The 26,060-nt window shown below is 46.8% G+C and overlaps 1 protein-coding gene across 3 annotated transcripts in view; it reads right to left on the bottom strand.

Annotated features, from left to right (window-relative positions):
- Positions 1-26,060, bottom strand: part of TMEM132B (transmembrane protein 132B) — a 383,413-nt gene that overhangs the window by 173,017 nt on the left and 184,336 nt on the right. For 2 of the 3 annotated variants that reach the window (XM_067014888.1, XM_067014886.1), the window contains exon 3: positions 9,278-9,424. The exons of the other annotated variant lie outside the window; for it this stretch is intronic. In XM_067014888.1, the coding sequence (XP_066870989.1) occupies positions 9,278-9,424 (147 nt within the window). The remainder of the gene's footprint in view (positions 1-9,277; positions 9,425-26,060) is intronic. 3 annotated transcript variants of the gene reach the window in all.

Genomic DNA, 26,060 nt, shown 5'->3' with positions numbered 1-26,060 from the left:
CAATTCTACCCTGGGGTCTCTCTTCCCTCACTGCAATGGTTTCTGAATCAAGCCTCTCTCCACCACTTTAACCAGTGTCTGGCTCTGGTTCTCTCTGACACCGTTCAGAGGCTGGGCTGATGGGTGGTCTTCTTTTTCTTTTTTAATATTTATTTACGTATTTATTTGGCTCTGCTGGGTCTTAGTTGCTGCATATGGGATCTTTTTTTAGTTGCAGCGTGCGGGATCTAGTTCCCTGACCAGGGATCTCACCCAGGCCCCCTGCACTGGGAGCGTGGAGTCTTACCCACTGGACCAGCAGGGAAGTCCCTCGTGGCTGAGTTTTGACAGAGCCTTTCACACGTCCTGCTCGCCCCTACACCATCCCTCCTCCAGGTGGGAGCCCTTGACTTGAAAGAAAATGATGACTGGATTGGACCACACAAAAGCCTACAATATCGCTAAAGTCAGAATACAAAAATAACAAAAGAAACAAAAAAAAAACCCCACTAAAGACCACAAGTGGGGAAAAACATTTGCAGTCAAACATGACAAAAACTGTTAAACTTCACCAGAAATCATGTCAATGCAAGCAGAGAGCCATATTTCAACTATCAAATTATCTTTTGAAGGCAATGCCCGAAGTTGGCAAAGGAACGGAGAACCGGGCACTCTTACACAGAGCTGGCAGTGTAAACTGGCAGGAACATTTCACAAAAGCATCACCAACTTAAAACACAGTCACGTCTTTTGAACCTACCCATTCACTTGTAGCTTTCTCTCCCAAAGACTTATCTACAGGAATATGCAACAGACATTTTATGTTTAAAGAAAAAAAAAAAAAAAACAATGTTTAAAAGGAGGAAAAAATAAAACATCATACAAATGGCCAGCAGCAATGTTTTAAAGAGGTAAAAAAGAAACATGGTAAATGAACAGGACACACCTCTATAATATCAACAGACTACTATACCACTTTTAAATATTACATTAAAAATTACAGGTTCATGGAAAGGTCCCATTAATCTGAAATTGTTAGAAAACAATGTTTATGTGTGCATATTTGTAGTTTTGCGGGGGAAGAATCCACCACTTTCATCAGTTTGTCAAAAGGTTGATAATTCTTTTTATGGTTGAATATCTAATGACATGAAAAGATGCTGCCATGTATTTATTCTACATTATTACAGAAAACAACAGCTTTCAAAGGTAAACAAATTCTAGTATTGACAAAAGTCATGTATTTATGTACATTCGTGTATATGTGAACAGTTAGCATGTGCAGATATACTCATCAAAATATTAACAATGGTTGCCTATGACTCATACATTGGTTCAGAGATGACTTGTATCTTCTCCATTTGACTCAGTTGTATTTTCTAAATTTTCTACAGCTAAGCATCTATTACTTTTGAAGTAAGAAGCTTTCTATGACACGTAGGCTGAAACCAGCCAGCTGCATAAATGCACAGAGTTTCCCACTGGTTAGGAAAAGAGGAGAAATATTTTTTAAATATTTCTTTTTTTCTTTTCTTCCGCTGGTCTGGTCCCCTCTGGGGGGAGAGGAGGAGTCCTGTGTTTCCTATAGGTGAATTTTGTTGCCACTTTCTAGAGAGAATTACAAACGAGTCCAGGGCACGATGCATTTCTATACATCAAATCTTGATTTTGAACTGTTGTGGTAGCTGGTACTCAGAGGTCTCCAGGCGTGCAGTGGCAAATGCTATTGTAAATCCAAGAATTACGTGTTCCGAGTCAATTATTTTCCAATCCTAAAACTGTTTAAAAAACAAAGTACCTTTATCTTCTTTACGGTGCTGAAATTCATTAACATTTCATTGATTCCTGTATCCCTGGCTACACATTCAAGTCACTAGGGTTTTGTTTCTGTTTTTTTGCGGTACGCGGGTCTCTCACTGCTGTGGCCTCTCCCGTTGCGGAGCACAGGCTCCGGACGCGCAGGCTCAGCGGCCACGGCTCACGGGCCCAGCCGCTCCGCGGCACGTGGGATCCTCCCGGACCGGGGCACGAACCCGCGTCCCCCGCATCGGCAGGCGGACTCGCAACCACTGCGCCACCAGGGAAGCCCATAGGGTTTTGTTTTGTTAATAACAATGCCTGTGACCCAATGAGGGGTAAGGTCTAAGGAGTGTGTGCTTTTCAGAGACTCCCAGGCTATTCTGATAACACATCCAGGATTGAGATGCCTTGATTTATTCATTGGCCATGTAGTCATTAAGCCCCCATATTCGTTTCCTAGGGCTGCTTCAACAAATTACCAAAAATGTAATGGCCTAAAACAATAGAGTTTTCTCTCACAGTTCTGGAAGCCAGAGCTCCAAAATCAAGGTGTCATCAGGGCCTCCAGGGGATATCCATAAATTGCCTTGCCCAGCCTCTGGTGGCACCAGGCTTCCTTGGCTTGTGGCTGCATCCCTCCCATCTCAGCCTCCATCTTTTTTTTTTTTTTTTTTTTTTTTTTTTTTTTTTTTTCGGTATGCGGGCCTCTCACTGTTGTGGCCTCTCCCGTTGCGGAGCACAGGCTCCGGACGCACAGGCCCAGCGGCCATGGCTCACGGGCTCAGTCGCTCCGCGGCATGTGGGATCTTCCCGGACCAGGGCACGAACCCGTGTCTCCTGCATCCACAGGCGGATTCTCAACCACTGCGCCACCAGGGAAGCCCTCAGCCTCCATCTTTACGTGGCCTGCTCCTCTGTGTGTCTTTTTTTTTTTTAATATCTTTATTGGAGTATAAATGCTTTACAATGGTGTGTTAGTTTCTGCTTTATAACAAAGTGAATCAGTTATACGTATACATATATCCCCATATCCCCTCCCTCTTGCGTCTCCCTCCCACCCTCCCTATCCCACCGCTCTAGGCGGTCACAAAGCACCGAGCTGATCTCCCTGTGCTATGCGGCCACTTCCCACTAGCTAGCTATTTTACGTTTGGTAGTGTATATAGGTCCATGCCACTCTCTCACTTTGTCACAGCTTACCTTTCCCCCTCCCCAAATCCTCAAGTCCATTCTCTAGTAGGTCTGTGTCTTTATTCCCGTCTTGCCCCTAGGTTCTTCATGACCTTTTTTTTCCCCTTATATTCCATATATATGTGTTAGCATACGGTATTTGTTTTTCTTCTTCTGACTTACTTCACTCTCTGTGACAGACTCTAGGTCCATCCACCTCACTACAAATAACTCAGTTTCGTTTCTTTTGATATATTCCATTGTATATATGTGCCACATCTTCTTTATCCATTCATCTGTAGATGGACACTTAGGTTGCTTCCATGTCCTGGCTACTGTGAACAGAGCTGCAATGAACATATCTTATATGGACACGTCATTGGATTGAGGGCCTGCCCAGATTATCCAGAATGATCACCTCTTCTCAAGATTCTGAGTTACCTCTGTAAAGACCCTTTTTCCAAATAGAGTCACAGTCACAAGCTCCAGGGATTCAGATGTGGACACATCCTTTGAGGGGCCACGCTTCAACTCACTACAGCGCCTATTTCCACATGCCAGATGATCTGCTAGTGCTGTGGACGCTGCTTTTTACTGAGTTTTCAGTCCACTTAAGGCAAGAGAGCTGAAAGATGGGGTCGGGGGGGGCAAGGAGAGTTCACAGCAGGGGCGTCTCCTCATGCCTCGTGGAGAGCCCAGCGTCGTGGACAAGAGCGTGGACCCGAAAGGCAGAGTGCTTTGGCTACTTACTGGTTCTGAGATCTGGGGGAGTCACTGAAACTGTGCCTCAACTTACACATCTGTTGAATGGGAATGATAATAGTTATCTGCCTCCTAGGGCTCTAAGATTTCTGACTTTTACAAATGTGTTTTCCGGGCTTCCCTGGTGGCGCAGTGGTTGAGAGTCTGCCTGCCGATGCAGGGGACGCGGGTTCGTGCCCCGGTCCAGGAAGATCCCACGTGCCGCGGAGCGGCTGGGCCCGTGAGCCATGGCCGCTGAGCCTGCGCGTCCGGAGCCTGTGCTCCGCAACGGGAGAGGCCGCAGCAGTGAGAGGCCCACATATCACAAAAAAAAAAAAAAAAAAAAAAAAATGTGTTTTCCCACAAAGACTTACAATGGTGTCAGGCACCGAATGATACGGTTTTTCAAATAAATAAGGAACACAATCACGCAAAACTGCCCTCAGAGACATACTACAACGTTCCACGTGTTCTATCTTTTACGTCTCAATAAAACATTTTACAGAAGGACAGTAACCACCCTGAACTAAGTCTGGTGGGAAAAACCTACTTATACTTCTTAGAAACGGAGGCAACTGTTACCATCACTGACCTGTCTCCCTCCTCCCCCTCCTCTTCCTCCTTCTTCTCTAACTTGAATAAGATGCCTTAAGCACAATAAAAGATTTAGCCTGGCTCGTGTTTCACAGATCCATAAAATGACACACAACATGGTGACTTTTCCTCTGTTACCATTGTTTGTTCCTTAAGGTTCAACTGCTAAATTTCACAAAAAGCAATGAGTTAGTCAAGTTAGTTGAAAGGGTGATCTCTTCCGCTCAACCCCTTATAATCACTTCTGGATTAGAGCAGGCCGAGAAAAACTCCTGAGACATTGAATCCAGATGTTCAGACATGGTAACATTTAACTTTGATGTCGATTTCACCTTCAACTGGGCTACAGTCATGTGGCGTGTGTCTATTTCTTTCAAGAACTTTTCACAGAAAAATCTCAAACATCGATTAACAGAAGTTTGTTTTTGCCATGCTTTTCATCATATACAACAAACGTAAATTTAGGGTTCCACTCTTCTATCCTATGGAGAAGCACAGACTCCCGTTTCTATGGTGCACCCCGGAGCTTCTCTCTGCCTCTGGTACCAACTTTCAGATGAGAATGAGCTCTGCATTTGTGGTTTCTGACCACACAGAGTGGCACCGTATTTCCTCTGAGGTTTGGGTCCCAACGGCCAGACAGAAATCACTGAAGAAACAACCTCATCTCAACCTAGCTCGTTGCACGTGGTTTCCCCACACCAAGAGTCCATCGTCCGGCTTTCATTTCTCTTGGTTTCGTTTTATCTGTTCTGAACACTTTCAGATTTGCTTACTTTTCTAATCCCTTCTCGCTTCGTTGGGCAATGCGACCCGTTATCTTGTGGTTTCCATCTTTTTTTTAAAGATTTAATTTTATTTATTTTTGGCTACGTTGGGTCTTCATTGCCGCGCACGGGCTTTCTCTAGTTGCAGCGAGCGGGGGCTACTCTTCTTTGTGGTGCACGGGCTTCTCATTGCGGTGGCTTCTCTTGTTGCGGAGCACAGGCTCTAGAGCGCAGGCTCAGTAGTTGTGGCACATGGGCTCAGTAGTTGTGGCGTACGGGCTTCATTGCTCTGTGGCATGTGGGGACCTCCCGGACCAGGGCTCGAACCCGTGTCCCCTGCATTGGCAGGTGGATTCTTAACCACTGCGCCCCCAGGGACGCCCCTTGCGGTTTCCATCTTGTTTTTTTTAAGATTTAATTTTATTTATTTTTGGCTACGTTGGGTCTTCATTGCCGCGCACGGGCTTTCTCTAGTTGCAGCGAGCGGGGGCTACTCTTCTTTGTGGTGCACGGGCTTCTCATTGCGGTGGCTTCTCTTGTTGCAGAGCACAGGCTCTAGAGCGCAGGCTCAGTAGCTGTGGCACATGGGCTCAGTAGTTGTGGCGTACGGGCTTCATTGCTCTGTGGCATGTGGGGACCTCCCGGACCAGGGCTCGAACCCGTGTCCCCTGCATTGGCAGGTGGATTCTTAACCACTGCGCCCCCAGGGAAGCGCCTTGTGGTTTCCATCTTTATTACTCACATTTCCTCACACTGAGCGTTCATTAAAATATTTTGAATTAAGACCTTTCTGCCTTCCTAACCGAGCCCACGGAGTCTTCCCATACTGACACATTTTTAATTCTTATCACAGAACTTCAGGCAGTTGGTACATTATATTCTATTAAAAACCCTCTTCCACCCAAGGCTGTCACAATTCAGAGATTACAGCTTTCGGCGGGATGTTTTGTGAGGGATATATTCATAGATTCACTTTGTTAGCCTGACAAACACAGTCCATGAGCTGGTATTTCACACCTCATTTGATCTCACAATTCGACAACAACACAAAAGTATAAAAAGAAGCAATTATTTATTTAGATCAGGGAAGCGATTGTAGAGGGGTATTAGATAAGCATCAATTGTCATGCCAGCAACAATCCCTGCCCTTCTAACAGCCCAGGGAAGGGCAAAAATGGAAAGTGAAGCAAGAGAAGAAGAGGACGCTGCAATGTTTGATACTTATGTAACTCTGGTTATGTAACTACTTTTTTTTTCTCTTGTAACTTTTTAAATCTCTTTTGAAGAGAATGCAAAATTGATTCTCTCAGAACCCAAAGTGATAACCACAGCCTGTGTTTTCCCTTCAGTTTTAAACATCACCACTCCACCAGCCGGTATTTCAACCAAGTCAATTTCCCATGTGCAGACCGCAGAGACGGCCGTTAGAGCCCCACACAGTGATTTCTGAGGGTGCAAGTCCAGGCGCCCCCCTGGGGCTCCTCCAGCCCAACAAGAGGGTCAGCAAGCAGGACTGTCGTAACTTCCTGGCCACCTCCTGTTCCTGCCCCTCCCATCTTCCCCCCAGAACCCTCTCCCGTACCCTAAGCCCAAGTCATGCAGGCGGGTCCCCCCATCCCCTGCTTTCACAGCTGGCTACAGAGTTTGGTTCAGAGTGAGTACAAGACCCATGCTACTCCAGGCAGATCCAGTGACGAGCAGCCCAGAGACTTGCGCTGGATGTGACGAAGCAGAACAGGGCTCTCCCTGAAGTGGCCGAGCCAGGAGGATTGATGCTGGAAGACCTGCTGCAGAGGATGCCAACCCAGAGGAAAGACAGAGGGACAGGGTGCTAAGGGTGCTGCATCCAGACACTTCTGGTACCCGTCCCCCCTGAATTTCTTCACGTGCACAAGGAGTCGAGGAGCCCTTTCTGCTTGGGCTGCAATCGTGTGGTACCTAAGGGCATCGGTCAGACAAAGTCCACCGGATAAACGGCCCCGCAACCAAGAGGAAGTCTTCCAGTGGAGTCAAAACATAGATCGAGGCACAACCCTGGACACATCCCACCTTTAAGAAGCGTGGCAAATACTGCTAGCTGACCTCCCCTCTCCCTGACATCAAAGACCATCTCTCAGTACAAAGCCTGAAAATAATACCAGATATTCAACTTTCCAGACTACCCTGCTTCTTGAGCAAAGGCACGGAACTACTGATGAGATCTTAGACTTCCAGGGAAAGTCTTCTTTCCAGCTGGAAAGGTCTTCTTTCCTGGCCGAAAGAGAAGCCCCCCTCCCTTCCAGTCTTTGTATACAACTAGATACGTTTGTGATGCCCGGAACTGCTGCAGCCATCTTGCAGCCGTGAGGAAACAAGCGGGAGGATGACAGCCAGTGAATTGGGCATGATAGAGCAGGAAGACGGAATGCACCTGGGTGACACAATTGTGCTGCTGGATTAGCCAACCACGGAACCACCCACCCGCCTCCAAGCTTCTTGTCACATGAGATGACAAAATCCTATTGTTGCAGCCACTTTTAGGTGAGAATTCTAGTACCTGCAACTGAGCAAATATAAAAATTCTAGACTCTTTCCTGGTATCGACAGCTCAGGATAGGGGAGTGTTCGGACAGCAGACTCAGATTTCCAGGGAAGCCGTGGGTCACGTGAGGCTGCAGACTAAAAGCTCTGTCAAGGGATGTAAAGGACAGAGGAACCCAGATCACCTGATCAATATTCCTAATCAGAGGCTTTTGATCACTCAACCTGAGTCACTCTTTCCCTTTGAAAGAGCTCTTCAAAATCAGGCAGAACAGAGCTCTCGCTGAGGTTGGCTGAGGTCGCCCAAGCAGAGACAGCCCTCAGCCTAGAAATCCATTAGAAAAGGCAAGCTCCACACAACTGCTCCATTTTTCACGCTCCCACCCACCCACCGGCTCCCTCATTCACTCCCCCAGTGCCCCTTTGGTGCCCAACATCGTGGACCTCAAAGGGTTTAAAAACAGGGAAAGAGGGACTTCCCTGGCGGTCCAGTGGTTAAGACTCCCGCCCTTCCGCTGCGGGGGGCGCAGGTTCAATCCCTGGCCGGGGAACTAAGATCCTGCATGCCACGCGCTGTGGCAAAAACAAGAAACGAAAGAAAAGAGAACAGGTTATGACGCTAGAAGATGATAAGTGAAAGATCTAAACAGGGCTCTATGCCAGCCTGAGGAGTAGGGGTCTCATCCTGGCTGAAGTGGGAGCCATTGGTGGTTTTAAAGCCAGGGGGAACTGCGTGGCCAGAATTGCTCAGCCAAAAGGGAGGAGAAGCGAGGCCAAGAGACGGTAGAAAAGACTGTGGCGACAGGGGTGAGAGCTCGTTCCGCCTGCTGGGGGCCCAGATGCAAGATTATTAGCAACAACCTCCTGTTGCTTCCCAGGCTAGCTCAGCCCCAGAAAACGCAAGGCTGCTATCGGGGCTGGAGAAAACCTGCCAGCAGTGCCAAGTGCCCCAACTTCACATCCCGAGCCCACATGCCCAATACCCAGGTGTGATAGCTGCAAAACGCCTCTACCTTTCAGCACCGAGAGACAATTACTTGACAGCTAGAGGCACCCTCAGTTCACTCATAAAAATGTACATTTCCCCCTTTTGCCTCTTAAATCATTGCTATTTTCCGCATTTCATTCTTCAGCTCTTCACTGCCAACAATAACAGTAACAATCATAAAATTTTTAAATAACAGTTATCAAACAGGAGTTCAGGTAATTTTTGAGATCGCCAACCTAGTTAGGTCATTGATGTATAAAGAGCATAAAGGATAAAAAGCCCTCATCCCGCAGCACAGCCGATAATACGCTCAGAAGCTGGAGGACGGAGCTGAGCGGGTGAATTCAAAGGAACACATCTCCCATTAAATGCAGAGGCACCTAGAAAAACGGTACAGATGAACCGGTCTGCAGGGCAGAAACAGAGACTCGGAGGTAGAGAACAAACGTATGCACACCAAGGGGGGAAAGTGGAGGGGGGTGGCGGGGGGGATGAACTGGGAGGTTGGGACGGACATGTAGACACTGATGTGTATACAATGGATGACTAGTAAGAACCTGATGTATGAAAAAATAAATAAAAGATTTTTTTTTAAGGGCACAAAAAAATAAAAACGCAGAGGCACCACTTTATCCACACACTCATGATTTTCCCATCAGCGTTTGCGACCGTCCCCAGGCCACCACTGCCGAGGTGCCTTGAGCACCTCAGCGCTCACCTGCTCTGTGTGTCCGGCTGATGACCCCTGCAGGTGAGGGTGGCTGCCGTCTGAACACTGTCATTGTCAATCTCTTCCTGGACTGCCCACCGGTCTTCGCTGCTGACTCTCACTGCGGTTATTTTCACACCTGCTGCTGCCTTAATTCTGTGGGGTAGAAAAAAAAAATATATATATATATATATATATATGACCATTTTAGTTCAAAACAGGAGCAAAAACAGGGAGCTGGAACAGCTCTCCCCTTTCCTCTGGGACATGTAGGGAAGAGTGGCCATAATGCCTTTCCTTTGAAAACTAAGTGTCCTGTTACTTTTACAAGCGCCCCAAAGTAGGGGCCCCGGCGTTTTGCCACGTCTGTTAATTGTCTGTCCGATCGGTGTGTTGGGAACCAGATCGCTTTCTGCTTCAGGGGTCCCGTGGGACGGAGATGAGACGGATGTGTCTGGCAGGCGTGCATGGAATCCGGGGCCCGGTTCTTCCCCTGGGGATGGGGAAGGGCCCCCATGAGGAGGGAGGGTCTGAGAGGCTGCAGGGGCTATGCCAGCCCACGGGATGGCGCCATCCAGGGTACCAAGGGGGAGGCAGGCAGCACTGGTCACACTGTGAAGAGGAAACAGTGGGGCCACGCGGTCCTCAGAGGAGCAAAAGAAATACAGCATTCAGGCGGGCTAAAGGGGCCAAGTACTGCCTGGTACGATGTTTGCAGAACTCAATTCCCCAAGGAAGAATCCAAGGCCCCAGCTGCTTCAGCCACTGAGCAAAGGCCAAAGAGAGTTCCCAGCCTGGATTGTCTGCCGTTTCTTCCCTGCTCCTAAAACTATCTTCATGTTGCTACTAACCAGAATACATCTCCTCTGTAACCACGGGGATTGCAAGGCGGCATCCAAGTTCTCTGACAATGGCCTTGGGACTTGCCCAGATGCTGTGGACTTGTCTGGAGAACAATCAGGAGGAAGACAGGGCCATGGAAGGCCAAGCTGCTTGCTGTGCTTAACTAAATGTAAGTAATACGAAAAGGGTGTCATCGGACTTCCGGGTGCATGAACTAATGCTGCAGAGGGTCGGCACATGCTTGGCTGCGAAGGTACCTGTGAAGGTACCCCTCTGCTTCCCAGAGGCCTGTGGACTAACGAGAAATGCCCAGTGAGGCTCTGGGCACCCTTTTCCACAGAGAAGGCAAAAGGAATGCCACGATGCAAAAAAATGGTATGTGTGCAGGAGTTACAGGAGCGTCAGCAAAGACAGATTCATCAAGACAGACATTCCACCGCCACCAAGAAATTAGAAGCAAAGATTCCCTCCAAGAGATTTATTAATCAAATCCACACATAACAGCAGGGTCTAAGATGCAATTAAAAACATATGAACAAAGGTGAAAGGATACAATGGGAGGATACATCCACAAATCATATCTCTGATAAGGGTCTAGTATCCAGCATATATAAAGAGCTCTTGCAACTCAACAACAAAAAAAGACAAATAACTCATCTGAAAATAGATGTTTCTTCAAAGAAGATATACGTGGCCAACAAGAACATGAAAAGATGCTCAGCATCATTAGTCAACAGGGAAATGCAAATCAAAACCACGAGATACCACATCACACCCATGAGGATGGCTATCATCAAAAAAGGGAAAATAATAAATGTTGACAAGGATGTGGAGAAACTGGAACCCCTGTACACTGCTGGTAGGAATGTAAAATGGTGCCACCACTGCGGAAAACACCTTTGCAGATGCTCAGAAAGTTAAACATAGAATTACTATATGACTCAGTAATTCTACTTCTGCATATAGACCCAAACGAATTGAAAACAGACACTAAGGCAAACCCTTGTACATGCATCTCACGGCAGCACTGTTCACAACAGCCAAAAGGCAGAAACAACCCAAATGCCCATCATGTGATGAAAGGATAAACAAAATGTGATATATATGTATCGTGGAATACTATTCAGCCACAAAAAGGAATGAAGTGCTGATACATGTTACAACGTGGATGGGCCTCAAAAACATCACTCCAAGTGAAAGAAGCCAGACACAAAAGGCCACGTATCATACGGTTCCATTTCCATAAAATATCCAGAATAGGTAAATCCACAGAGATAGAAAGCAGAGGAGTGGTTTCCAGGGACTGGGAGAGGCAGAACAAGGAGTAGCTGCTTAGCTAACAGGTACGGGGTCTCCTTTTGGGGTCATAAAAATGTCTTGGAACTAGATAGAGGCAGTCTCTGCACAACACTGTGTACTAAACGCCAGTGAATTATTCACTTAGAAATGGTACATTTTATGTTATGTAAAATTTGCTTCAATTAAAAAAGAAAGAAAAAACAGGTGAATGGACCCTCCCAGGAGTGACTGAAACTTTAAAAAAGGATTTATCAAAATCCAAAAAAGACCCAAAGAAGGGAATCCCTAAAGGCAGAATTTCAAGCAGCAGGAGAGAATGGTTTGGACTCAAAGGTTGTCCTAAAGCCCCTGATTTTGCTGCCTACCATAAGGAACCCTGGGGTGGAATCAGGGGACTCATATACTTGCATATCTAATTAAATATTTTAAAGTTTCTGCTTCCTGTATTCCCTTCTTATAGGACCTTAACACAGATGCTAAGACATACACCTGCTCGCTCTTGCATTTGGCATTCCTGACCCCCTCCAGAGATTCAGGTGCCATTCTTTGTCCCAACTAGATGGCTTTTCCTGTTGAATTCTGGTGACTACATATGCTAACTCCTCAGAGCTTTCTTTCTTGCCATCACAAAGTTCTGGGAATTGAGTTATGCAAGCCATGAATACAGGCATCCCATTGTGTCCCTGTTTCCAGCCATTCCATCTTGCTGCCAAAGGGGCAACTGGAGAGAATGTTCCAGAATGCATGTCTCCATAAGCAGAGTCCTCCCACTGTCAAGAGCACCTCCTCATTTCTACCAGTACCTGCCACTTTAATGGCTTATCACATTCTTCCACATACACGGATCACAGAGCAATTTGACCAAGCAGTCCCACGGTCAGGATGATTACTATTGTTCCCAATATCGTGATGATCAAACTGTGACCCTCACACCCCCAGAGGGAGTGACCAGCTGGAGGTCACAGAGCTAGACAGTGACAGAGCCAGGATTAGAAACCAGATCCCCTGACTCCAAAGCCTGCTCCCCTTCCCTCCTACTCTGCCCCATGCAGAGAATTTACTGCAGAGGATACAAAATTAATGCACAGAAATCTCTTGCATCCCTATACACTAATGATGAAAAATCTGAAAGTGAAATTAAGAAAACACTCCCATTTACCACTGCAACTAAAAGAATAAAATATCTAGGAATAAACCTACCTAAGGAGACAAAAGACCTGTATGCAGAAAATTATAAGACACTGATGAAACAAATTAAAGATGATACAAATAGATGGAGAGATATATCATGTTCTTGGATTGGAAAAATCAACATTGTGAAAATGACTATACTACCCAAAGCAATCTACAGATTCAATGGAATCCCTATCAAACTACCACTGGCATTTTTCACAAAACTACAACAAAAAAATTTCACAATTTGTATGGAAACACAAAAGACCCAGAATAGCCAAAGCAATCTTGAGAAAGAAAAATGGAGCTGAAGGAATCAGGCTCCCTGACTTCAGACTATACTACAAAGCTACAGTAATCAAGACAGTATGGTACTGGCACAAAAACAGAAATATAAATCAATGGAACAGGATAGAAAGCCCAGAGATTAACCCACGCACATATGGTCATCTTATCTTTGATAAAGGAGGCAAGAATATACAGTGGGGAAAAGACAGGCTCTTCAATAAGTGGTGCTGGGAAAACTGGACAGCTACATGTAAAAGAATGAAATTAGAACACTCCCTAACACCACACACAAAAATAAACTCCAAGTGGATTAAAGACCTAAATGTAAGGCCAGACACTATCAAACTCTTAGAGGAAAACATAGAACACTCTATGACATAAATCACAGCAAGATCCTTTTTGACCCACCTCCTAGAGAAATGGAAATAAAAACAAAAATAAACAAATGGGACCTAATGAAACTTAAAAGCTTTTGCACAGCAAAGGAAACCATAAACAAGACGAAAAGACAACCCTCAGAATGGAAGAAAATATTTGCAAATGAAGCAACTGACAAAGGATTAATCTCCAAAATTTACAAGCAGCTCATGCAGCTCAATATCAAAAAAACAAACAACCTAATCCAAAACTGGGCAGAAGACCTAAATAGACATTTCTCCAAAGAAGATATACAGATTGCCAACAAACACATGAAAGAATGCTGAATATCATTAATCATTAGAGAAATGCAAACCAAAACTACAATGAGATGTCATCTCACACCAGTCAGAATGGCCATCATCAAAAAGTCTACAAACAATAAATGCTGGAGAGGGTGTGGAGAAAAGGGAACCCTCTTGCACTGTTGGTGGGAATGTAAATTGATACAGCCACTATGGAGAACAGTATGGAGGTTCCTTAAAAAACTAAAAATAGAACTACCATACGACCCAGCAATCCCACTACTGGGCATATACCCTGAGAAAACCATAATTCAAAAAGAGTCATGTACCAAAATGTTCATTGCAGCTCTGTTTACAATAGTCAGGACATGAAAGCAACCTAAGTGTCCATCGATAGATGAATGGATAAAGAAGATGTGGCACATATATACAATGGAATATTACTCAGCCATAAAAAGAAACGAAATTGAGTTATTTGTAGTGAGGTGGATGGACCTAGAATCTGTCATACAGAGTGGAGTAAGTCAGAAAGAGAAAAACAAATACCGTACGCTAACACGTATATATGGAATCTAAGAGGAAAAAAAAGGTCGTGAAGAACCTAGGGGCAAGACGGGAATAAAGACACAGACCTACTAGAGAACGGACTTGAGGATATGGGGAGGGGGAAGGGTAAGCTGTGACGAAGTGAGAGAGTGGCAGGGACATACATACACTACCAAACGTAAAACAGACAGCTAGTGGGAAGCAGCCGCATAGCACAGGGAGATCAGCTCGGTGCTTTGTGACCACCTAGAGGGGTGGGATAGGGAGGGTGGGAGGGAGGGAGATGCAAGAGGGAGGCGATATGGGAACATATGTGTATGTATAACTGATTCACTTTGTTATAAAGCGGAAACTAACACACCATTGTAAAGCAATTCTACTCCAATAAAGATGTTATAAATAAATAAATAAAGCAGTGTGTGCTTGTCAATCCCAAACTCCCTAACTACCTCTTCCCCAAAAGAAATACATTCTAACTATTTTTGCCTTTGGATGGTTATGAAGCCCCAGGCACTCCTACCTGCCTAGGAGAGCTGGATGCTTCTAAGGATGAAGGTCAGGGAAGTGGTGGAGTTAGTGACGATGACAATGAACTAACTGTGAGAGCTCGGATACCAATCGCTGAACATCTGCAACTCAGTTTCCTCATCTACAAAGTGCGTGTAGTAATAATATCTACCGATAGTGTTGTTTATATGAAGATTAAGTGCATCACTATATATAAAGTGCTTAGAAGAACACCTGGGACAAAGAAACTGATCAGCGTTAGCTATTATGATTTTTCTCACCATGAACTACTGCATACTCTCCAGAGATCGTACACTCAGGCATCAAGCCCCCTCCCTGTGAGATGTCCTTTGTAACTGCTCTAAGTCTCCACGCGGGACCCCAGCCACCTCCTCTCTAGATATGATTTCCCTGATCTTACTCCTTTTCCTTGGCAGGAAATTCCTCTCATATCCCAAGACGGAGCAAACCCCCCATTTGCCGTAGTAAATCCTTTTATTTTATTTTTTCCATAAAGGTTACTCTACACTTGAACCCTCGACACTTTGGGTTCAAAGGACATCAGTGTGCACCTGACAAAGTCTCAGAAATTTTCTGTGATTGTAGTTGACCAAAGAGATAATCCAATTCTGGTTCGTGTCTAGTCTACTTCAATGTCCAGAAGTGGGACCAGCTTTAGAAGTGGCTTAACACAAAGGTTCAAACGATGTCCCCACTTCCCTAGGCACCTGACTCTGTTCAGGTCTCACATATGTGGGGTTTGTGCACCGACAGGCTCTCTTCCTGTGGTCACAGTGTGGCTGCAACAGCTCCGGATCTCACCTCCTTATCCACAAGGGAAAAGCAAGACTCTCTCCTAGAACAAACTCCTGGAGCCAGGTTTTCATTGGCTAAATTTGATTGAGCGCTCAACCTTGGACCTATAACTGCGGCCTAAGGGGGTGAAAGGACAATGCTTATTGGTTTGCCCAGACAAGGACTATTCTGCACTAAGAGTGAAATTAATCCCATCTGAACCACGTAGGAGGGGTTAGCAGGGAGTGGCTCCCCAAAGGAAATTCGAGTTACAACAGAAGAAATGGATGGTAGAAACCAAAACCACAAGCCTGAAGCCAAATTATTGAGGTTCTGCCTCCCTCCTACATGCCAGTTATAAAATTGTTCCAAAATCCCAGTTCTTAGTCCAAATCCTTCCCAATTTTAGATTCTATTTGTTGGAACAATCTAAGCCCAGAAAAATCCATGTCTTGAATATTCATTAAGTTTGTTTTAGAGAAATATTTTTAGGCTTGGTGATATTCTTAACTCCTGTTATTTAAAAACTACAATAATCTAAACCTTGTGACAGCGATTAATGGTCTCAGTACTGTAATGAGCTTGAGGGATCTGGGGGCTGATCAAGGGAAAGATATGACCACAAGGTGGCAGTAGCATGCAACAAGCTTTACCTAGGCAACAACTGGACAAGTTTGTGTGACGCCTAAGTCCCTCATAGCCTAAGACCTTCCAAATGACATGGCATGAGGGCCACTAGCCCGAAGGGGAAGAGGGCAGGGAACCCCAGGGAGAAGAGGATCAGAGAGGGCGCTTACATGTCACTAAGCAGCACTGTGGGAAGTCTCCAGGTCAAACAGCTCCAAAGGGCAGCTGCAGCTTGAGGCCTTTCAGCTACAAGGTCTATGGCTAACAGACATTGGGAACAGTTTTGCAGGGTATGCAGAGCAGGCTCTAAATGGCTAAAATTGGCTTATTTAGGGTATATTTAAAACTATTCGATGGGTAAAAAATTGAGTTTGGCTCTTGAGCTAATAGGTCCCAGTCTGCTATGAAGAAATAAACAACACAGGGGCCAACCTACAGGGACCGTCTCTGGCTCATGTTTATAACAACTACTTCCTGACATTCACACAAAAAAACTTACATTCATACTTCGATAGGGTCTTCGTTATACAACTATCTGTTGTTACCTGTATTCTTGAAGTTAAGGGATTACATACAGGAGAATACACCGGCTGACTAAGAAACTATCAATATCTGTTGATGCGCTGAGAGCCTTAAGGAAATCAGTCCTCACTCTCACCTGACCTTCGGCTGACAGTACCATAGCCCTGCTGCGGCACCTCTGCCTTTGCTAAGGGTGGGCCGTCAGGCTCTGCTGCTGCTCAGCTATAAACACAACGCAAATGCAATGCACATCTACTGCAGAGTGAAACCGCCGAATCTTGTAGCATTGGAGGATTGACAAATGCCAGCAAAGCTACTGAGAAAGAGGGTCCAGCAGGGAGGGATCCACCAACCACCCCTCAAGACAAATCTACTGACGGTTCACAAGTGAAGGAGGGAAAACCAACAAGAAAAGATAAGTGTTTCAAAAGAGAGCAGTCTCCGGGCTCCCCTGGTGGCGCGGTGATTGCGAGTCCGCCTGCCGATGCAGGGGACACGGGTTCGTGCCCCGGTCCGGGAGGATCCCGCGTGCCATGGAGCGGCTGGGCCCGTGAGCCGTGGCCGCTGCGCCTGCGCGTCCGGAGCCTGTGCTCTGCAACGGGAGAGGCTACAGCGGTGAGAGGCCCGCGTACCGCAAAAAAAAAAACCAAACAAACAAAAAAGAGAGCAGTCTTAATAGCAAGGCAGAGTGAAGCCCTTGGGGAAATTGGGAAAAAGCCCTGGAATCCTTCCGCTGAGTTGATCCTTTTTGTGATCCTGTTGGCAATGTCAAGTGTGAAACGAAAAATGCGCTACTGCGCAGTTATATAAAATTGGAGGAAAACAACAACAAAAAGTTGTCAACGGGCAATGCATGCTTTGTTCCGAGCGGCACAGAAAGGGAGTTACTGAGCCTGAATTTTGTTTACTGTAAGATAAAACAAACTTGTTTGTTTATCTTTATTTCTCAAGGAAGAAGAAAAATCCCAATCGCGTTTCCTTCTTCTCAAGATTTTCTACCTGATTTTACGTTCCCATTTACAGTGGATTAATTTTCATTGGCCAAGTATTCTCAAATTAAAGAAGAACTTCCCATAACTAACCTGTAGCTTTAAATGGCAATGGTCTAAAAAATGCATATTTTATGGTGTGAGACAGGCTAACATTCTGTATTGGCCGGGAGCTGGCTTCCTCGTGGTTCCTAAAACAGCACGTGTCTTCCTGTCTTTAAACCTTTTAAACCTTTGCTTTTGCTGTTCCCTCTGCCTGGAAAGGTCTCCCCTGACACCCACAGGACTCACTCCCTCATCGCCTACAGGTCTGGGCAAATGTCATCTCTTTGAGCTTTTTCCAGACCACCCGATCGAAAAAAAAAAGCCCTATTTAATACTCCCAAACTTTGCTTCTCTTGTTTATGCTCTGCATTCCTCCACTGGATGGAAGCACCAGGAGAGCGGGGAGGTGTTTTTTGGTTTTTTTCTTTTAATGTTTTGTTTCCTGCATTATCCCTGGTTCTGAGAGCCACGCCTGGGAAACTGGAGGTGCTTAATAAATGTTGGTAGAATGAAAGGTCTCTATCTAAGGTGTGATCTGTCTCTGGGTGCCCATAAATATCAGACTGAGGGCTGAAGATGTCCAGTAAGGGACGAAAGCTACCATGGTCACAGGAGAGAGGCATTGGAGCCCTATGGACCAGAGGTTCTCGGGCTTTTAAGCACATCGGAATCGCCTAGTTACAGGTACCTGGATCCCACCTCCAAAGACTGCGATCCCTCAAGTCTGGGGCGGAACCCAGCTGTGCTGTGTTTTTAAACAGGCTGCCATTCTGATGCAGGTGGTCCCCAGAACATTCTTTGGATAAGAGTGCTTGGGACACATTTCAGACAATCGCATTCTGTCAAGGAGAATAATGCCAGGGAACATCTGGTGTTCGAACCACTTTCTGAGATTAGCCCAGCCCTGGGCACTGGAGCACTTTCAGGATGTGTAAAGATACTTTTAATTTGGATTCCCCCGCAAACCACTTTCTCTGTGATAAATCAACCACAGAGAGAGATGTGCGCCTCTCCCACTAGGCACCTGGAGGCTGGCAAAGGCAGGCTCTGCTGAGAGCTCATTTCAGACCACGACTTAAACTTGGAAAGATGACAGGGCAGCAGAAAGGGTCAAGGCGAGGAGGCCACCGTGCTCATGACCACAGAGCAGGTGGGGCTCCCTCTGGTCCAGGTGGCTGAACCTGGATGCTGAGGACAGATATTTCTGGTCTCAGTCAGAAAGAGAACAGGAGCCAGCTTGAAGGACAGACAGACAACCAGTGCTGGAAAATCACATCCAACAGAGCAGACTGTTGGAGGGCGTGGATTTCAGCCCCGAGAACAGGGACATGCAAAGTGGGACCTTTATGCCAGTGAGAACGTTCCCGAAGTAACACATGCTGATTCCCATGGGGCTCTCTCCCCCTCTTGTCTCATTTTTTAACTTAATCTTTCACCCAAGAAAGTTAAAAAATTAAGCAAACTATACGTATAGCTTTTGACAAATCGGAAATTTGACAAATCACTCCCTCCTTCACACTTCCTAAGGCATTAAGATGAGCACATCCAAAACCCTGCCTTGGCCCCAGACATCCAAAACCAGCAAAAAAAAAAAAGACTGGATCCAGCCTACAGCGTGTCTTACTTAGCCACTTAATTGTTTCTGGTCCATACCGTGTGTTGCAGACAAACTCTGGGGTGGTCCACGATGACCCCCGACTCCGGGTGACCATACCTTTGCTGAATCCTTTCCCCTTGAGTGTGGGGAGGGCCTGTGACTTGCTTCTAGCTGGAATAGTATGATAAAAGAGATGAAGTGTCATTCCACGGTTCCATTACATTTTGTAAGACTCCATCTTGCAAGCAGAGCAGCTCCAGAGAATCTCTCTCCCGGGTGTCTTTGAGGAAGTAAGCAGCCATGTTGGGACACCCGTGTGACAAGGAGCTTGGACAGCCTCTAGCAGCTGAGGGCCAACAGCCAGTAAAAACCCAGGGACCTCGGTCCTACAATAGCAAGGAGATACACTCTGCCACCAGCGCCAGCTCGTATGGAAGCCGATTCTTCCCCAGTCGAGACTCAGATGAGAATGCTGGCATTTAAAGGATTAGGGGGACTTGCCCGGCAGTCCAGTGGTTAAGACTTTGCCTTCCAATGCAGGGGGTGCAGGTTCGATCCCTGGGCGGGGAGCTAAGGTCCCACATGCCTCGGGGCCATAAAACAGAAGCACTATTGTAACAAATTCAATCAAGACTTTAAAAATGGTCCACATCAAAAACATCGTTAAAGAAATTAATAAGTAAAGGATTAGGGCCAGGGATGCTAATTGCCCTGCCGTGAATGGAACAGTCCTGCCCTGCTCCAGATGCCAATAGTGCCGCCACTAAGAAACACTGTCGACATCTGAGTTCTCAGCCTCTGTAGAGACAATATCCCCACCACCACCTGCCCCCAGCACAAATGCCTGGGAGAGCTTTCCCCGGCGAACCGGACCCCAGGCTGAGCTGCAGACACTCCCTAACTGCGCTGCCCCTGTCCCCACGTGAAGCACATGCTTATTTTTCAGTGTCAGTGGACAGGAGGGGAAGCAGCTCCCCTACACATTCCGGATGTGCTGTGTCACAGCCATGAAGCCAACGTGTGCCACAATTTCAAGACCGTTATGGTGGTACCACCAGGAATACAGTCTGTTCATCCACTTTACTTCTTTGCAGAGCCCCAAGTGTTGGCTTCCCACCATGAAAACCAGTCCACCTTCAGATCACATTTAAACGTGTGACACAACAAAACACAGACAGCTTTACCCTCTGACCCCCAACCACTGTCTCTGATCTTCATGTCCCACAGAGTGAAGTTAAAGACAATGTGTGCCTCTCTGATAGCAGAGCTGTTCAATACACACACACACACACACACACACACACACACACACACACCCATGAGCGACCCAAGCATCAGGGGCAGGGAGGTTGATAATTTCTCAGGGCCCGATTAATGGCTTCTCATGATCCAGTTAGCAAGGTAACATTGTTTTATGGGAACCTAGGATTAGTAAACGTACAGCCGTTAAGAACCAGAAATGCTTTTGAAATGAAAGGGGTTTTGGAAAGCAGATACAGTCAGCCTCGGGGCTCTGGAATTCAAATGTGACTCAGAAGTATTTGATTTAACTTAAGGTCTACACACTGCGAATCTACCACACGCCAGGCATTAACCACCTACTATGTGCAGGAGAAACAGTCCTACGAAACAGACAGACGGAATAGTGAAGTGAAGACCACATTTCTGACTTAAAACTTGGACTCTAGGAAAGAAAGAAAAAAAGGACACAAGAGAACACACCTGGACTCCTGCTGTGTGACCTTGGAAAAGTCATTTAGCCTCTTTGTGCCTCAGTTTCCTTGTCTGTAAAATGGGACTATTAACAATAGTACTACTGCACAGTGTCCCTGCAAGGATGAAATGGAGACGGTCTATACAAAATGCTTAGAACGGAGCCTGGCATACAGCAACTATGCAGGGTTCACTATGCTGGTGGCGGTGACAGGAATGCCCACGTGGTGACCCCATCCCGGCTCTAAATGCTGACGTTTCAAAGAACCATCCCTTGGTGTTAAAATGCTCCAGAGACAGACTGGGAAGTGCAGAAAAGCTGTCACGAGAGTCATCCAACAAGTTCCCAGCCCTGCATCGGATCCACAGAAGACCAGGTGGACAAGTAGAGTCTACCCAGCATCCATCCTCCTCTTCCGATGCAGCTCCTACCTGGACTTCCCTTGGGAGCGACTTATGCTCAGTCCAGGTATGCCAGGCTAGGCTGACCCCACCCTTGGCTTCAGGAGTTGGTATGTGTAGCCATTCAAAGCATTGCATCCTCCTGGACAGTGACTGGTTCAAGGAGGAAGCATGTGACTCAACCAAACCAATCAGCATATCCCATGCCCTGCACTGACTGGCCCAGAAATCGACATGTCACCCAGAATTTTTCAGGGAGAGTTGAGTCCAGCTCTCTTTTCACTAAGCAATAAGTGTTGCAAGAGCCCACCACCTGCCTGAGAATGAAACCAGCAGGGGAAAGCAAAGGTAAGAGGAGGTGGAAAGAGATGGCTTTCCAGTTACACTGTATAAGCACCTGGATCCAGCCAGACTTGAGGCTGTCTTTCAGTTACATGAGCCAGTAAATTCCCTTCAAGTCACTCTGAGGTGGGTTTCTTCCATTTGCATTTGAAAGTGTACTGACAAAAACAGCCAGGTTCTGACATTTCTACCACTCAAAGTACCAAGTAAAATCCTCCCAAAGTTCACAGAGATACACATATTAAGTTACCACCTGTGATGCAAGGACAGGAGAACAGATGGTGAAAGGATGTTCAATATTTCCAAGTCCTTGTGAGCACAGAGAGCAAATATTAAATAAAGGGAATCTACAGAAACAGAGATCCTCTCCCTTTGTGATACACATCCCAAATATTAATAAACAAAGCTAAAGTATAAAAATTCAATTCATAACTCAAAAATAACCTGACCTTTTATGGAATTAAACTCATTTTCTGTCAAACCTTTTTTGTTTGTTTTTTGCGGTACGCGGGCCTCTCACTGCTGTGGCCTCTCCCGTTGCGGAGCACAGGCTCCGGACGCGCAGGCTCGGCGGCCACGGCTCACGGGCCCAGCCGCTCCGCGGCACGTGGGATCTTCCCGGACCGGGGCACGAACCCGTGTCCCCTGCATCGGCAGGCGGATTCTCAACCACTGCGCCACCAGGGAAGCCCCCAAACCTATTTTTTTAAGAATGTTTAGTGATATAAATTTTCAAATGCCTAGTAAAGAATCGTTTCCTCATAGTAATTTAAAGCATTTTGTGAACAACTATGAATTTTTTTCCCTCTCCAACCTGGACACAAGCAAGGCATCACCCTGCTACACTGGATATTTTCTCTCCATGAAAACTTGTCAGTAATTTTCAGTAACTTGGTATTTACAGCTCCTGAGAAATAAATTCTCTCTCTCTCTCTTCCTCTCTCTCTCTCTCCCTCTCACTCACACACACACACACACACACACACACACACACACACACACACACACAAAAATCCATTTTCCCAACTTCATCTACCTTCTAGAGTATGATGATCCACAAAGTTATTTTTACAACACAGAACTTTCTAACTCCCAAATGCATAGCTAAATGAACACTTGAAATCACCTCTTAGAAGTCTCAAAGGAAAATCAAACTCAACAAATCCAAAACTGAACTCACGATCAACTCAGCCAAAAATAAAAACAAAAACCACCTTACTTCTCTTGTCCTCTTTGAGAAAAGACCACTCTCTTAGTTCAGGATGCTATAACAAGATACCACAGACTGGGTGGCTTTAACGACTGAAATTTGTTTCTTGCAGTTCTGGAGTCTAGGAAGCCCAAGATCAAGGTGCTGGAGATTCAGTTCCTGAGAGCCCTCTTCCTGGTTTGCAGACAGCTGCCTTCCAGCTGTGTCCTCACATGGCAGGGAGCAGAGGGGGGAAGAAAGCTCTCTCGTGTCTCTTCTTATAAGGGCACTAATCTCATCGTGAGAGCCCCACCCTCATGAACTAATTATCTCCCAAAGGTCCCATCTCCAAATACCATCGCACTGGGGCTTGGGATTTTCACAGATCAATGCAGGGTGGGGAGGCAGGGGGACACAAACATTCAGTCCATAGCAGCCACCATTCAGTCCAGGGCAACCACCATCCACCAAATCGATGAAACCAGAAACATGGGCGTCAACCTTGACAGCCTCCTTTCTGTAACTGCCTCCCATATCCAGCCCATCAGCAAGTCCCCTGCCATCGTCCTTGTGTGTGTCACTGCCGTAAGCACCCTGCAACCACTGCTACAAGCCACAGAGCAATCAGGGTGAGCTGCTCCAAATCCTGAGCCATCAAAATCCCAAGCTTAAAACTCTTCACTGGTTACCACCTTTGTTAGAAAAAGTCTGAAATCCCACAAGACCCTGCATGGTCTGGACCATGATTAAGAGATCACAAAATTGCCCGGCAGAGGCAGTGGCTAATAGCGCAGTGACTGAAAGCACAGACTCTGGAACCATACTGCCTGGATTCAAATCCTGGCTCTAGAATTTATCTACTCTGCGGTCTACTCAACCTCTCTTGAGCCCCAGTTTCCTCATCTGTAAAATGGAAGCACGGAAGCCATCTCATAGGTGTCATATGAGGATTGAATTTTAAGCACTTAGCAGGTGCAATTTTAATTCTCTCTTTAGGATGGTCGCTCTGTGATTTCCTACTGGTCCTTCTCAGTTCCTCGGAAGCCCCAGACTTTCCCTGCACCTGGCTATACGGGTTAGTCTCTGTTTCTCCTGCAGACCCTTTTTCTATCCTTGTCTTCTTGTCCAGTACCACTGGAGGCTGACAGCTGTGCACAGCATCAATGGAGGCCCCCCTTGCCCTCCCTCTGGCTTCCAGTTGGGTTCAATCAATAGAAGGCACAACAGGAGATTAGACGGTGAGAGAAGAGAAGTTGGGGCATTAATACCCCTGGCTTCTCTCTGCTGGTGACGGTGGCTGAGTTCCCCTCCCTGTGAGCACAGCTCCTGTGGTCCAGCCCTGTCCCTCAGTCTCCGCTCTCCCTGGGTTCCTGCAATTCCTCCCTACCCTTGGGCCAGTTACCACCTTGACCCTGCCCCCACTTAGTCAAAGCCCCTCCATGAAATTCTCTTTGGGGTACCAGCTCTGTCCCACCTGAACCCTGAATGCCTCAGCCCTTTGCAAATACTCTTCCTTATGCCTGAAGCTTTTCCCTCACACCACCCTCCACCTCCAACTATCCAGATCTTTCCTTTCCATCCTTCAATTCTTAATCAACACCTCCTCAGGGAAGCCTTCCCAGGTACACAGGACTGAGTTAGTTTTTTTCTCTTACGGCACCTCGATTTTCCCTTCCCAGCACTTATCACAGCTAATATTAAATAATTCCCTGTGTAGGTTTCTATATACATTATGGTGCCCGAGACTGGAAGACACACACCAGCAGAGACCCCATTGGGCTCGTTTGACCACATCCTCCACTTCATATGCTGCTTTGCACACACGTGGTACTCAGTGTACACTTGTCGAAGTAATCAATCACACAATGAAATGCAGTGGGTCCCCATAACTGGAATGACCGGGTTGCATCCAACACAGCAGGAAACAGAGCAGCGATGTCCAGGCCAAGCCACGTTTGCCTCTCAACCTAAGGCAGATGCGCTCAGAAGAGGCCTCTACGCCCGCATCTCTCCGATGCTGAGACAGTGGCTAAATATGAAGGCTCTCTAGCCAAACTTGGTGTTGGAGCCTCGGTGGCAAATTCGGGCACAGAGGCAGACTGAGCCTGGCAGGGAAGCTGGCGTGGAGTTTGAGGCCCCGGGACGAGGTCTCACCCCTCCTCGCGTGCGGCTTATAGTAGCCACAGAAACAGTGCCTCACATTTGGTTACCACCCGAATGCTTGCCAGGGACTTTCTCATTTGTTCCTCGTGAAAACCTGTGAAACCGCCTCAGAGAAATGATTCACACGCCCACAATCACACAAGTGGGCAGACACAGAACCGGGGCTGCATCCCTGTGCTGTGTCTGGCTGTTCTGTGGTCACAGGTCCCAGCTCACGGCTCCTCCCAGGAGGACGCCCGCCAGCCCCGCCCCCCGAGGGCTTTGCATCCTCCTGGCTGTTTGTCAGGTGAAGTGCTCCAACCATCTTCCAGGGTCCCTTTTATCCAGGTGGAAAATGCCTGAGAAAGCACTGCAACAGAGGAGTTGAGAGCACACCTCCAGACCCGGATGCTTTGGTTCAAAGCCAGGCTTGGCTACTTTCTATCTGTGTGAGTTAACACTAATTATTTTAACCTCCTTGGGCCTGCTTCGTGTCTATAAAATGGGGATGAAGTGCCCATTTGGACGGTAGCCTTCAGTGCTAAATGCGTGAATGTATGTACACCCCCACAGTACAACGCCTGCCCTGGCATACGGCAGACAAGTATGCATTCACCCCCTCTGTGCACCTTCTAACCATCATCAAACTAACCTGTCCTCATGAAATAACAGCCACAGCCTTGGGGAAAGGTGGACGTCTTATTCCACTCTGTTCCACCTCCCACCGGCCCGTGGATGGGAGGCGAGACATGTAACAGGTATGACCCTCGGTCCACAAACTCATTATTTTCTTTACTTCCTAAAATTCAAATTAATTTTGATGCTCCGCCCCATTTGGCCGGGCTGCTTTAGTCTTGCCTGAGGTTTTCTCCTCCGCTCCAGGGATGGGGGAGGAGTGGGATTCTGTGGATGGACAAAGACGGGAGGGGGTAGAAGGCTACGAGGACTTCCGTTCTTCGCCGACTGTCCCTGAGATGTCCGCCACAGCGGCTCCCGTGGCCCCTCGGGTCAGGGGTGGGAGTGTGCGAGGGTGATGTCTTTACTAGTTCTCTGCCAGCCTCGGGGCTGGGGGGCTTCTAGAAGGCTACCCGGGTCCCAGCTCCTCTGACCC

Source organism: Kogia breviceps, chromosome 15 (genome assembly GCF_026419965.1).
Source record: "Kogia breviceps isolate mKogBre1 chromosome 15, mKogBre1 haplotype 1, whole genome shotgun sequence".
NCBI classification, from domain to species: Eukaryota; Metazoa; Chordata; class Mammalia; order Artiodactyla; family Physeteridae; genus Kogia; species Kogia breviceps.
This window is presented reverse-complemented; position numbering and strand designations above follow the sequence as displayed.